This window comes from Acanthamoeba castellanii (genome assembly GCF_000313135.1).
Source record: "Acanthamoeba castellanii str. Neff unplaced genomic scaffold scf7180000084777, whole genome shotgun sequence".
Taxonomy (NCBI): domain Eukaryota; phylum Discosea; order Longamoebia; family Acanthamoebidae; genus Acanthamoeba; species Acanthamoeba castellanii.
This window is the reverse complement of record NW_004457712.1, coordinates 9099-22846: the sequence shown is the minus strand read 5'-3', so window position 1 is coordinate 22846 and position 13748 is coordinate 9099. Positions and strand designations below refer to the sequence as shown.

Below are 13748 nucleotides of genomic sequence, written 5' to 3'. Positions count from 1 at the left end.
CAAGGAAATACTGCCTGGAGGGAGGCTAGTGGCACCATCATTAGCTGCTGGGCATGGTCGAGCAGAACATTGTGGCTATCGTGACCCACAGGCAACCCTACGACCTCGACAGCAGGTGATTCAAGCTTCCTCTCCTCCTCCTCCTTCATGGTGTGAAACGTTTGAGCCTTTTGGGGCGAGCCAACACCTGAGGCGAAAAAAGCAGCCCTTCTCCCCATGACTTTCCGGTCTGGAGTCCACCAAATGGCATTCCGATCATTCTTGGCTACATAGGTAGCCTGGTGAAGTGGACAGGCAGGCACGTGTTGCTTGCTTGCGTGGCACTCGCGTAGTTGCTCTGTGAAGAAGAGGTGCAGCTGACCAGCGGCTCATCCTGAACAGAAATCATCTCATTCACGTTCCCAACATCATACCATGCTAGACCTTTTGCTCTCAATCCCTCTGTGGGTGCCTCTCTTGTTCGTGGTGCGTCTCAATCTCGCGAAGACTGTCACATGTCTCTACAAAATTGGTCCATTTTTTAATTCATCTCTTTCTCTACACGAAGATCGTGGCTGGAGTCACGCTGTTCTATCGCCACCTTCCTGAGAGGAGCGTGTTGTGGTACAAGAATGAGAATATGTACATCGACGCGCGCACGAATGATAAGAAGTCCTTCCCCCCTCCCTCGGCTGAGCCTGCCGTGTACCTCTCGCTCGTTGTGCCCGCCTACAACGAAGAGAAGCGCATGCCAACGATGTTGGACGAGACGCTGGCTTACCTGCAACAGAGGAGCGCCGAGGACCCTCAGTTCACCTACGAAATCATCGTCGTCGACGATGGATCGCGCGATAAGACCACTGACGTGGCGCTCAACTACGCCAAGCAGCACAAGCTCGACACCGTCCGCGTGCTGAAGCTCGCCAAGAACCGAGGCAAGGGAGGCGCCGTCCGCAGGGTACGCCATTTCCTTGACTCTCGTTGAACCTCCTCAGCACTTTGTCTGCCGCGTTGGGAGCTGATGTTCGCGTGCGCGACAGGGTATGCTGGTCGCTAGAGGAAGGTATGCGCTGATGGTTGACGCCGATGGCGCCACCAAGTTTTCCGACCTCGAGAGGCTCGAGAAGCGTCTCCTGCAGGTGCGTGCGATATTACTCTGCGCAAGGAGGCGTCGCTCAAAGGCTCAGTCATCTTCTACGTGCTGTTGTGAACATAGGCTGAAAAGAACGGACTCGGCGTGGCTGTGGGCTCGAGGCACCATTTGCAGGAGAAGAGTGAGGCTGTTGCCCAGGTAGGCGCTCACTCAGATTATTCTGGTTTCGCCTGGCGATGGTTAATGCTCACCTTTCGCTTACAACAGAGGACCTTCTTGAGGAAGACTCTCGGCGCAACCTTCCACATGCTGGTTACCTTCTGCGTGGCCAACGTGCACGACACTCAGTGCGGCTTCAAGCTGTTCACCCGCAGGAGTGCTCAGCTCCTCTTCTCCAACCTTCACATTGGTACCGCTCGGCGCCTCCTCGCTACCCTCTGTCTCGCGTCTCTCCGTATCCAGCCTCACACCTCTTCCTTCGTTTTCCAACGATCACAGAGAGGTGGGCGTTTGACGTCGAGCTGCTGTACCTTGCCCAGCAGCTGAACATGCCGATCGAGGAGGTGCCACCTCCAAAACGTAGCGCTGGGGTGATCACCCTCAAGTACTAATGTGTTGCCTTTGTCGCGAACGCAGGTGCCCGTCAACTGGCAGGAGATCGCCGGTTCAACGCTGAACCCCGTCACCGCCTCCATCCAGATGGCCAAGGACATCTTCTACATCAGGGCCCTCTACATCCTCGGCTACTGGAAGATCGACAAGTGATGGCGCCTTGAGAAAGCGCACCTGGGCTCACACCACCCACTCCTTCCCTCTTGATACCTCCCTACCTATACATACATCCTCTTTTCGTTCATGCACGCGGGGCACGCAAGGTAAAATCAAAAAAAAAAAAACTAGCGTTCGGAAGTCTCCGCGAAGTCTTTTGCGGCCTCGCGAAGACGAAGAGGGAGCAAGTCAAGAGATGGAGGACCACGATCTCGAGATCTTGAAGCAGGTGGAGATCTATCAGCCCCCCGCTGACATTGCGTCTCGCGCGCACGTCAAATCGCTCGATGAGTATAACAAGCTCTACGAGAAGAGCGTCACCGATCCCGACGCCTTCTGGGGCGAGATTGCGGAACGCGATTTCTACTGGCACCAGAAATGGAGCAAGGTACCTGTGCCAGTGTAGCGTGCATTCTTCATCATTCTTGCAGCTTCGTTCTTTTTCCTCAATGTTTGAATTCAATGATCGCGAGCATTTTCGGCGAGTGTGCTTGGGTGGCGATTTTCTCATCAAAACATTCATAATCGTTGTAGGTGAGCTCGTACAACATCGACGTAAAGCAGGGGCCAGTCAAGATTGAATGGTTTGTCGGCGCCAAGACCAACATCTGCTACAACGCCGTGGATAGGCATGTGGAAGCTGGCAAGGGCGAGCAGGTCGCCTTCTATTGGGAGGGTAACGATGAGGGCGAAGACAAAGTGTGGACCTACAGCATGCTGAAATCCGAGGTGCCCAAACATTTCTATTTTGCTTTTTGCATCCACATGCTTTTTTGAATTGAGCTATTCATCCCTTTCTCCCCGGTCCATGCAGGTGTGCAAGTTCGCCAACGTGCTCAAGTCTCTCGGCGTGAAGAAGGGCGACAGGGTGGCCGTGTACTTGCCCATGATCGTCGAGCTCCCGGTCGTCCTCCTTGCCTGTGCCCGCATCGGTACGTTCCTTCCTTCACATGCACGCACTCTCACCAGAGCTCTCTTCGTGCTCACACCCGCCACTGCCTCGCGTGAACAGGTGCTATCCACTCGGTCGTCTTCTCCGGCTTCTCGGCCGAGGCGTTGGCCAACCGATTGCTCGATTCGGAGGCCAAGATCCTCATCTCCGCCGACGCCGTGCTCCGTGGAAACAAGCCCGTCCTTCTGAAGCAGGCCGCCGACGAAGCCCTCGCCCTGTGCGCCAAGACTGGCCTGCAGGTACCCCCCATTTCCGTCCGTGGCTGCAGGTGCGCAGTGAGCAGGTGCTGACCGGGTTTCTGCTGTGCGCCGGGTAGATCAAGCATATTGTGTACAAGCGCTTGGGTGACAGGGTCCCGGCGCACATGAAGCCTGAGCGCGACATGTGGTACCACGAGCTGATGGCCGCGGCCTCCGAGGACTGCCCCGTGGAGTGGCTCGACGCGGAAGACCCGCTCTTCATGCTCTACACCTCTGGCAGCACGGGCAGGCCTAAGGGAGTGCTCCACACCACAGGTACGGGAAGCGTGACAAGACAACCTGTGGCTGTTTGTGGCCCCATCTCACATACACGTGCGCACGCACATTTCACATCAGGCGGTTACATGGTGTATGCGGCCACCACCCACAAGTATATCTTTGACTACCACCCGGGCGATGTGTACTACTGCACCGCTGATCTCGGCTGGGTCACCGGTACGATGGGCCTTTTTGCTTGGTGGGCGGGTATGCGTTCAATTTTCCTCTCACCAATCTTCACCACAGGCCACAGCTACATCATGTACGGACCGCTTTGCAATGGTGCCGCCTCGGTCCTCTTCGAGGGCGTCCCGACGTGGCCCGACGCCGGTCGGTTCTGGGCCATCGTTGAGAAGTACAAGGTCACCCAGTTCTACACTGCCCCCACCGCGATCAGGTACGCGAACCGTGTGCGCTGAAACCTTGGACTCTCGTACTCTGTGCTCACCGAGCGTTTGGTGTTGGCCAACAAGGGCTTTGATGCGACTGGGCGAGGGTCCGGTGAAGAAGTACAACCGGGACAGCCTTCGCATTTTGGGCAGCGTCGGCGAGCCCATCAACCCGGAGGCGTGGCTCTGGTATCACCGCGTGGTCGGCGATTCCCGCTGCGCCATCGTCGACACCTGGTGGCAGACCGAGACCGGCGGTACGCACCCCGTCGCTTGCCCCTCCCCCCCCGGGGGGAGGGGTATTGGCCCCGGATCCGGTGTGTTGACGCACTTCCTCTTCGACGACGTCCCGCAGGCATTCTCATTACGCCGCTGCCCGGCGCTACGCCCACGAAGCCGGGATCGGCGACGAAGCCCTTCTTTGGCGTGCAGCCCGTCGTGCTGGACGAAAAGGGACAGGTGCAGGAAGGCCCGTGTGCTGGCTACCTGGCCATCAGCCGGCCGTGGCCCGGCATCATGCGCACCGTCTACGGCGATCACGCTCGTTTCGAGCAGACATGTACGTCTCGCCTGCCTGTCGCCAGGGCGAGTCGGTGCTTGATCGCTGACCACCCATCACCCGCCAGACTTTTCCATGTTCCCGGCTACTACCTCTCCGGGGATGGATGCAAGCGGGACCAAGACGGCTACTACTGGCTCACGGGTACGTTCGACACCGCACGCGCCCCGCACACGAGCTGACTGATCGCTGGCGATTGTGTCTTGCTTCTTTCTTTTCTGGTGCAGGTCGCATTGACGATGTGATGAACGTCAGCGGACACAGACTCGGTACGGCCGAGGTTGAGAGTGCCCTGGTGTCCCACCAGGCCGTCGCCGAGGCCGCGGTGGTGCCCTACCCTCACGACATCAAGGGCGAGGGGATCTACGCCTATGTGACGCTGCGAGAGGTCCTTCACCTTTACACCTCTTGCTGCACAGACTCGCGCTGATCGACTGTGCTCCTTGCCCAATGCAGAACTTCGACTACTCGCCCAAACTGAGGCAGGAGCTGATGTTCCACGTGCGGAAGGTGTTGGGACCCATCGCCACGCCCGACCACATCCACTGGGCGCCCGGTCTGCCGAAGACCCGCTCGGGCAAGATCATGCGGAGGATCCTCAGGAAGATCACCACCGACCAGACCTCGCCGGAGCATCTTGGCGGTGCGTGATCCTCTTCTCTCCTCTTGGCTTTTCGGCCATCATGCGAGAGTTGTGTGTGTGCTGATCCGCGTGTGTGTCTGTGGTGTCACGGTCCCTGGTGCTGCAGACATTTCGACCCTTGCCGATCCCGGAGTGGTGGAGGTGCTCATCGACATGAAGGGCAAGTAAGTACGGCATCACCACCGTGTAGCAAGCAGCTGATCAACTCCCCTTTGGTTATTTATATAAAAAACGAGGGTTTCTTTTGGCCACCACGTCACGTGCCCCATCCGTTCGAGGATTTCCGGTTATTCTTTCTTCTTCTCTGTCTTCCTTGTTCTCTTTGTTCTTTCTTCTTCGTTCCCCCTTCTTTCTCGGCATACGATCCCCCGCCATCTTAACAGGGCGGCTCACTACACGCAAGTGATACGGGCAGCCCAAACGTTAAGGTCCCGTCGACCCACTTTTAGACGCCCACAGCCCGGACCTCCCCAGCCAACGTCGCCACCTGTCTCCGCGGAGTTCCTCTGTCGACAGTTAGCGAACCGAAGGAGGTGCCCCATACTCCGCAGCAAGGAAGAGGTCCGACCGAACGACGAGGAGGTTTCCTCACACCGGCCACGCGCTACCCAAGCACCTCACGGGCGACCACTACTTAGTGCCCGACCACCTCACCCCCCACCAGAGACATAACTACCGGGCCAACTACCCCACACCCTCTCGCCAAGACGCCGCTCACCAAGGCCCTTCAAACCACGCAGCGATCGCTGACGACGGCCCCGCCAAGGACGCCATAGCACACAAGGCCGACCTCCGCTCGCCGTCTCATCACGCGACCGCGATCTGGGTAGCACCAATCAATCGATCAATCTCTACACGCGGGATCCACAAGATGGCAAGGCCGACACAGCAGGACATCAACGGAGATGCTCTGCGCTTCCTCGTGATGGGCGATTGGGGTGGTTAGTACTTCACCAAACGCCCCATTTCGCTTGCACGAGCTCGCCACCATCACCTAAACAGAGAGATGGCCCATCTCTGTATCACTGGTGGCGAGCTTCGCATCTAGCTGTTGAGAGTTCAACCTCCTAAGCGATGATGTTCGAATTTCTGCCCACAGGCAGCGGGGGCAGTGAACCTCAAGCCAAAATCGCCGACCGGATGGCCTCCGTTGCCGATGAGATCGGCAGCGTATCGTTCGTCCTGGCCCTCGGCGACAACTTCTACCGGTACACTTTCATCCATCTCCACTTCGCCTGAGCATTAGGATCAATCGCTCACATCATTCCCGATTCCCTAGGCGCGGAGTTTCCAGTGTTGACGATCCGCGGTTTAAGACCTCCTACGAGGACGTCTACACCCACTCGTCGCTCCAAGTGCCGTGGTATCTCATCGCAGGTATGAAACCCCTTCTCCGTCAATGGCCTGGCATTCGTGTGTTGTGTATGATGAACAACAAAAAACTTTCGTTCTTCCGAATTGGAACAATGTGGAATTTAACCTCTGACAACCTGACTCACAACACACGAACCTTTCTTATGTTGCGAGCGATTAAACTCTCATCCCAGTCAAGATTTCACTGACCTCCTTCTCCCTCGCACCTCAGGCAATCGCGATCACAAGGGCAATGTTCAGGCTCAGATCGATTACACCAAGGTCTCCTCGCGGTGGCGCTTCCCAGCGCTCTACTACTCAACAGTGACCACGCTTCCGCGCAGCAACGTCACCGTCCAGTTCATTTTCCTCGACACCATGCGTACGTTCATCATCTTTGTCCGCACTCGTTCTCGCCCACCGCGTGAGTTGGCTAAACCTCTCTCTCGCCCTTTGCAGTGTACCTCGGCCCCAACAACGAGCTGCAGGACATGTGGCTGGAGGACACCCTCCAAAAGTCCACGGCCGACTGGCTCTTCGTGTGCGGCCACCACCCGGTGTACTCGGCCGGGCGCCACGGCCCTACGCCGCGGCTGGTCAACCAGCTTCGTCCACTCCTGGAGAAGTACAAGGTCGCCGCCTACTTCTGCGGCCACGACCACAACCTGCAGCACATTCAGGGTACGCGCGACCTGCTCCTCCCTCTCTGCCCGCCCACGCGCTGATGATGCATAAATATTTGCTACTCTTGACTTCTTGCATGACGACATTTTCCACCAAGATCTCTGAGGCGCACTCGGCTTAGTTTTCTTTTGCGTGTGCACGACGAATGCGTGGCATGCTAACGTTCTCACTCTGTTCAGATGGCTCGAGTGTGGACTACTTTGTCAGCGGGTCTGGCTACGAGACTTGCGACGAACGCACCGATTCTTTGCCGCAGAACGCGAGCAAGTTCTTCTGGCCACCCAAAGTGACTCGTACGCCTTCCCCTTCACCACTTCGCTCTCTTATGTTCCTGATGATAATTTAGATCGATAGGCATGATCAATGATATGATTATACTTTTTACACACTCTCTGAAGGGACCTTATTCGTTTGTCATCCCCTTCCCTCTCAAGCCGGTTGTACTTATCATCTCTTCTCTTTTACATGTCCTTCAGCGTTTGGCGGCTTCATGACCACTGAGATTGTCGATCAGCGCTCGATGTCGGTCAACTTCTACGACAGCGAAGGGCAAGTGCTCTACAGCTGCCGAAAGACCAACCCCCGTTCCTCGCCCAGTCTTACACCGTCTCTTCGCGGCAGCAACTAAGTCTTCTCCACCAGAGCAAGGAGAAGATAAGGCCTCCAATTATGTACCTCGTCCTAAAATATTTCAAATAGTTGGAAATCCAGTTGAACACCACATGGAATGTATGTTAAATTTGAAAAATGGAAGAATCGAACGTGGTCAACATCAAAAATAGGATGATTATTTTTTTCTTCGGGGACTGCTCGTGTGGTCAAACGCCCGCGTGTGGCCGAGCGGAACAGCGGAAGCGGAAAAGGCAGGCCCTGGCGGTTGGCCGGAAATGCCGCTGGTGCCCACGTCGCAGGGCATCCCTGATCTGCGGCTTTTCTTGGGCGAGGTCCACTCGCCAAACTGGGGCTCTCTGTCAGTTGAGTCCGCGCTGGTTTGGCCACGTCACCCGTGTCAGAGCGGTGTGAGAGACAGACGCCATGTCTTGGCGGCCCAGGCGACCACTGCTGTGGCACTGTTTAGCTGGCGGTGGTTTTCTGGTTGTCGCGTGCTGAATCCCATGCGGCAGCTTTCTATCGAAGAAAGGCAAGAGCACTTTGGAGCTGGTGGGTAACGCGCGGGGCAGAAGACGGTGGCCTCCACTGAGTGAAGATCGAGAGAGGAGCAGCTGCCCGCGCAGCAGGTTGAGGATGCGAGCCGTGCGGTTCACTTGCCACAAAGAGGGCGTATCAGGCGCAGACCCAAACGGCCTCGACTTTGCACACATCAACACCGACGGTTGTCGTTCCCCGCCGCCACCGTTCTTGAGCCCACCTAAGCCGACCGCGCGGGGCAGGACGCGCTCGCAATCGGTGGGCGATGATCTCGAACGAGCAGCGGTGCCTCGGCTGGAAATCAACGCGGCCAAGATCGAAGATGTGAATGAAAAGGCGAAGGAGGAAGAAAAGGAGGAAAAGGCAAAGGATGCTGGACCGCGAGGAGCAGGACGAAGGGGGAGCTGGTGCCCCACGGGGGTGGCCGTGAATGATATTAAATCGCCTCGCACCAAGGAAAAGGAGCACGCAGAGCGCAGGATCAGGAGGGAGAAGAACCTGAGACGCACGTACGAGACGAAAGACCTGGAGATTTTCAACCTCCTCCGCGTTCCCGTGTGGATCTTCGATTTCAAGAAGCGGCAGATGCTCTGGTGCAACCTGGAGGGCTTGGAGGTACCTCGCCATTGCCCTTGCCACGCTAAGCAGCATTCTCAGCCCTGATTGATTTGTGATTTGCACAGCTGTGGTCAGCAGACACTCTGGAGGAGCTGCTCGCTCGGGACTGGGCCGGCGACATGTCGCAGGCGATACAGGTGCCAGGCCGCCATTCTTCTCTTGCTCTGTTCGGCAATCGCCATTGCCTCCTGCTGACGTCCTGTGCAACAGATGCAATGCGACCACTTCGCCTACACCCTGAGCCAAGGCGGCAGCATCGTTCGTTCCCGCCAGTCCACCGCTCGTTCATTCAGTCAGGCTCACGCTCGTCTTTCTCTCTCTCTCTCTCACACACACCTATTGCAGAAAGAGCTGTTCACGTTCTACCCGCTGCCGACCCGCCAGCCGCGAACCACGCTGATGACGCTCACCGGCATACAACTCAAGGATCGGTCCCAGGAAGGTGGTACCTTATCGCCCATCAACCCCTCTTCGGAGGCAAGGCCTTGGTTCGCAGCAGTGATTTGCTCACCCGGCCTTGCATGCGTGTCTGATCGCGCAGAGGGTCCTCGCTCGGGCACGGCGCTTGTGATGGCAGAGTACGTGGGCGAGAGCCTGTCGCACCAGGAGATACGGGCCGTGGCAGCTATGCGCCACACCATCGCCATGGTGTCGGTCTATTCGGCCAACGACTACTTTCCGCTCTATCAGGCACCGCAACCCTCCATCTCGCCTCGCGCTGCACTACTGCGCGCCACGATGCGAGCTTACCCGTCGCATGCGACAGAACCCGGCGGCGGTCAACAACTACTACCCCGGCAGCCAAAAGCAGGGAGAACCGCCCCAGGAAGACCCCATCAAAGTCAGGTACGGAGACTTACCGCCCTCTCTCCTTTGTTGTGACCTTTTCCGAGCATTCTGACGCCTCTCTCTATGGTGTGTGTTGTGTGTGTGTGTGTGATCTTAGTCCGTCGGGAAGCCTATTGGCGGGCAACAGACTGCTCCAGCGGTTTGCCAAACCGGAGGACTGGGAAGATTGTCGTAACACGCTCGACCAAGGGTCGGTTTGGGAGAAGGAAACGCCGATGATGGGTTGCCACGGTCCCAAGTGGCACTCGGTCACCGTGAAGCGCATCAAGGACCCAATATCCGGTATTCCCCCTCCCCCCACCCCCCACAGCAGTCCGTCGATCCCCCTGTTCTCCAGTCCTTCACCACACGCCTCGTCACTAATCGGTGAGCCATGTGCGTACAGGTGAATCGGCCTTCCTCGTGAGCGAGATGGACATCACCGCCAAGAAGAAGCTCGAGAAAGAGAACTCGGACAAGGACACCTTCCTGGGCATGGTACGTCGTGGTCGCTCTCCTCTGTCCATGCCCATCATCGCCATCACCACCATCTTCATCGCCATCACCACCTCACACGGGCGAACCGGGGTGTGAAGGTATCGCATGAGATCAGGACTCCGATCAACGGCATCCTGGGCTTCAACAGTCTCCTGCTGGAGACCAGCCTCACCGAGGAGCAGCGCGACTTCACGACCAGCATCCAGCGGTCGGCCAAGCTCCTCCTGGCCCACGTCAACGACCTCCTCGACTTTGCCAAGATCGCCGAAGGCAAGCTGCGCATGGTTCGCCTCCCCCTGTCCCCCCTCTCTTTGCACCCGCGCAACCGACTCAACGCGACGAAATGTGCAGGAGACGGCGCTGGTGAGCCTGGAGGAGGTGGTGGAGACGGTGACGAAGCTGGCGCGACCGCTGGCCGAGGAGAAGCAGCTCGAGCTTCGGTGCACGGTGGACAAGATCATCCCGCGCGTGCTGTTTGGCGATCCGCTGCGCATATCGCAGATCATCCAGAACTTCCTGAGCAACGCGGTCAAGTTCACCAGCAAGGGCTACATCCACGTCAAGGTCACGGTCAACAAGGACCCAGCCTGCGCGATCCCGTCCGAGTACGTTGCCGGCCGGCCCTTCTCTCTCTCTCTCTCACCCGCGCACCCCGCCGGGCGCGATTGTGAAGCGAAAAAGACTGACAACGACGCTGCACGTTGGGTGGCGAATGTGTAGCGGCAAGGAGCGGGGCGATGAAAGCTACCTGGCTGGCATGGACGACAACAACTCTATCTTCCTCAAGATCTCTGTCCAGGACACCGGCATCGGTACGCCTCTCCCAATTCATTCCGCCCCGCCAATTTTCGATGTATCTATCGGCCGTCTCTCGTTGACCGTTCGTTCCACTCTTCGATCGCCCAGGCGTGCCACCGGACATGCGAAAGGCCATATTCGGAAAGTTCGTGCAGGCCGACTCTTCCATCTCTCGTCGCTTCGGTGGAACTGGTACGACACCGCACCACCACACACTCACTTCCGCACACGCACCACCGCACACGCACGCACATGCACATGCACACCGCCGGCTCGATTGTTGATGCGTGCTCACGATCGCTCGACATTTAGGGTTGGGACTGGCCATCTGCAAGCGAGTCGCGCGAATGATGGGCGGCGACTGCAGTTGCCGGTCGCCTGCCATTCCCCCCTTCGAGCGCGAAGATGTCGGCGGCCCCGGGAGCGAGTTCTGGGCCACGCTGCGCGTGCGGACCACGTTCGAGGCCAAGCAGCCGTCCAAGTTCTTCCTCGTCCACCCGCAGCTCACGCCCCACCTCTACGCTCTCCACGTCCCGCCCATGCAGCCCCTCGCCGCCGTCTCCACCCAGTCCGAGCCGCTCATCGACTCAGCCGCGCTCCGGGGTCTGGACCCCGTCCAGCGTCGGTTGTCCGTGCCCGAACTCGCCCCCGAGCTCACTGCCGACCCTCGCGCGGGCTACACGCCGCTGCGCGATGACATCCTGAGCGCTCTCACGGAGAACGAAGACATGGCCTACCTCGACAACGACCAGCTTCCGCCGCTGCCGCGGCAGCGCCAGCAACCGCAGCGCCAGCGGAGGATCAAGCTGAGACTGCCGGCCAGGTCGGTGTCTTGCTGCGGCGACGGCGGTGGCTCGTCGGACGAGGAGCAGGCGGGCATGAAGTCGCCGCTGTCGCCGCTCGGGGCGTCGTCGGTCACGGGCCAACGGAAGCCGGTCAACTCGTCATCGTCGCCGTTGCCGCCGTCGTCATCGGCCAAGCGCGACTCGTTCTCGCAGGAGAGCGTGGGCCAGAACTACGATATGCTGTGCGAGGTGCTGGCCCAGTGCACCAACGTCGAAGTCGAGCGCGTGGAGACCCTCGAGCAGCTCGAGGCCGCCCGGCGCGAGATCAGCCGCGGTGTGACCCTTACCACCGCCACCGCCCCGAACGACGCCAACCCGGCCGTGTCGCTCGGCGAGCCCACGAGTGGCGGCAGCCTGCTCGACGTGGACGAAGATAACGCCGACGACGCCGGCAAGACGCCGGCGACGGGGGCGACGGCGGTGACGAGGCCGCGGGCGGTGGTGGTGGTGTGCCTGGTGGAGATCCCCGGCCTCGCCAATCGCAGCAACCCGCGCTCGTTCCGGCGGTTCCTCTCATCCTACTTCTCCCGCGCCGCCACCGCCACCGCCGCCTCCTCCCTCATGGAGGCCAGCGGCGACGAAACGGCCACCGCCGGCGGTATGCGGCACTTTGATTTCGACCGCGCCGACGCGCAGGCGCTCAACGGAGGAGGCAGCCACACCACCAAGCACCGGGCCGATGTGTGGCTCATCACAGGCGTGTCGGAGACCGTCAACTGCTTCCTCAACAGCTGCGTGTTCAAGTACGCCGGGCCCACACAGTCCGGCGGCCGGTTTCCCAGCTACCGGGAGGCCGCGCCGCGACGACGCGCCGCCAGCCCGCGGCCTCGCAGCAGCAGCGCCGACCACAGCGCCGCTTCGGTGAGCACCACGAAGAACGGGTTCGCCACCGAGCGTCAGCCCAGCGAGATCGTGGTGACGACGCCACCGACCATGATTCCCGTCACCGCCAGCGGCGGCCAGAGCTCGCCGAGGGAGGCCTCGGGGTGGAAGACCCGCAAGGCTTCGCTGTCGCTGCCTCACCTGCGACTGGGCAGCGCAGCCGACAGCCACCACCAGGCCGAGGGCGACGGCGAGGAGGAGCCAACGACGAGGCTCGCGCTGGCGACGACGCGGGAGAAGCGGGCGGCGTCGGACGACGCGTCGGTCGAGAGCCCGCACAAGCGGCGGGTGCTGGTGGTGGAGGACAACGCCATGAACCAGAAGCTCATCCGCAACATCCTCGTGCGTGAGGGCTACGACGTCGAGGTGGCCGGCGACGGCCTCGAGGCCCTCGACGTCATCCGCGAGAAGGGGCTCGACCACTTCTCCCTCGTCCTCATGGACATCCAAATGCCCAAGATGAACGTACGGTTCTCTGGCCTCGCGTCGCCTTCGTTCTTTTTTCGTTATTCATCTTCTTCGTTCTTTTTCTGCAGGGCTACGAATGCACGCAGGCAATCCGAGCGCTGCCGGACCCTACGGCGCGCACGATCCCAATCGTGGGGGTGAGCGCGACGTCGGGGGAGGACGTGGTGGAGCGGTGCCTGAGCAAGGGCATGAACGCCACCATCGCCAAGCCCTACTCCCTCCAGACCATCCGCTCCCACCTCAACCAATACGCCCCGCGCTACGTCACTCCCTCCCCACGAGCCGCTCGCCTCGCCTCCCTCTGAGCACGTGTACAGTGTAAAAAAAGCAAAATACTCAACATAGTTGGAAATCATGTGGTTTACGGGTGTAAACATTGGAGAAAACTCTGGTATTTAAGGAATGCACACGGGAGAACTGCTCAGTCGCTCCACTCGTCGTCTGAGTCAAGCTCGTCCTCGTCGGCGCGCATGTCGACGCGACGGGCGGCCATGGCCTTGGCGAGGGTGTCGGCGAGGGTGGAGGACTGCTCCTCGTTGAGGCCGGCCAGATCCGGCACGGAGCGGTCCTCGGCGCTCTTGAGCTGCGCACTCGCCAGCTGATCGGCCAGGCTCGAGCCGAAGCTCATCGCCTTGTCCGGCGGCGGGGGCGGGGGCGCCCCGGGGCCTCCTCCACCGCCGAAGCTGGGCGGCGGCGGCGCGGACGGAGCGGAGAACGCGGGCGG

The 13748-nt window shown here is 59.6% G+C and overlaps 5 protein-coding genes across 5 annotated transcripts in view; 4 read left to right on the top strand and 1 right to left on the bottom strand.

Moving 5' to 3' along the window:
* Window positions 1–414: 414 nt before the first annotated feature.
* On the top strand, window positions 415–1837 carry ACA1_287380 (Dolichylphosphate beta-glucosyltransferase; the record flags this gene model as incomplete). The annotated part of the gene is made up of 7 exons (XM_004357382.1): window positions 415–465; window positions 548–937; window positions 1020–1118; window positions 1196–1270; window positions 1340–1481; window positions 1571–1635; window positions 1709–1837. 7 exons carry the CDS (start codon window positions 415–417, stop codon window positions 1835–1837), a joined length of 951 nt encoding a protein of 316 aa, XP_004357438.1.
* A 199-nt stretch (window positions 1838–2036) lies between these two features.
* Window positions 2037–5069, top strand: ACA1_287370 (acetate-CoA ligase; the record flags this gene model as incomplete). The annotated part of the gene is made up of 14 exons (XM_004357381.1): window positions 2037–2228; window positions 2375–2569; window positions 2655–2772; window positions 2853–3031; window positions 3109–3307; window positions 3389–3487; window positions 3557–3707; window positions 3784–3956; window positions 4055–4258; window positions 4382–4402; window positions 4486–4646; window positions 4715–4759; window positions 4826–4901; window positions 5008–5069. 14 exons carry the CDS (start codon window positions 2037–2039, stop codon window positions 5067–5069), a joined length of 1875 nt encoding a protein of 624 aa, XP_004357437.1.
* A 703-nt stretch (window positions 5070–5772) lies between these two features.
* Window positions 5773–7566, top strand: ACA1_287360 (Tartrateresistant acid phosphatase type 5, putative; the record flags this gene model as incomplete). The annotated part of the gene is made up of 7 exons (XM_004357380.1): window positions 5773–5842; window positions 6001–6109; window positions 6196–6278; window positions 6487–6636; window positions 6714–6935; window positions 7118–7231; window positions 7415–7566. 7 exons carry the CDS (start codon window positions 5773–5775, stop codon window positions 7564–7566), a joined length of 900 nt encoding a protein of 299 aa, XP_004357436.1.
* An 891-nt stretch (window positions 7567–8457) lies between these two features.
* ACA1_287350 (His Kinase A (phosphoacceptor) domain containing protein) lies at window positions 8458–13329 on the top strand (the record flags this gene model as incomplete). The annotated part of the gene is made up of 15 exons (XM_004357379.1): window positions 8458–8494; window positions 8560–8702; window positions 8771–8842; window positions 8916–8963; window positions 9051–9150; window positions 9247–9353; window positions 9472–9551; window positions 9652–9836; window positions 9940–10031; window positions 10130–10315; window positions 10383–10636; window positions 10752–10843; window positions 10938–11021; window positions 11142–13021; window positions 13093–13329. The coding sequence occupies 15 exons, from the start codon at window positions 8458–8460 to the stop codon at window positions 13327–13329; spliced, it is 3597 nt and encodes a 1198-aa protein (XP_004357435.1).
* Window positions 13330–13445: 116 nt separating this feature from the next.
* ACA1_287240 (WH1 domain containing protein) overlaps window positions 13446–13748 on the bottom strand; it is a gene marked incomplete at both ends in the record, with an annotated part of 1361 nt that continues 1058 nt past the window's right edge. The window contains one exon of the mRNA XM_004357378.1: window positions 13446–13655. Coding sequence (XP_004357434.1) covers window positions 13446–13655 — 210 coding nt within the window. The remainder of the gene's footprint in view (window positions 13656–13748) is intronic.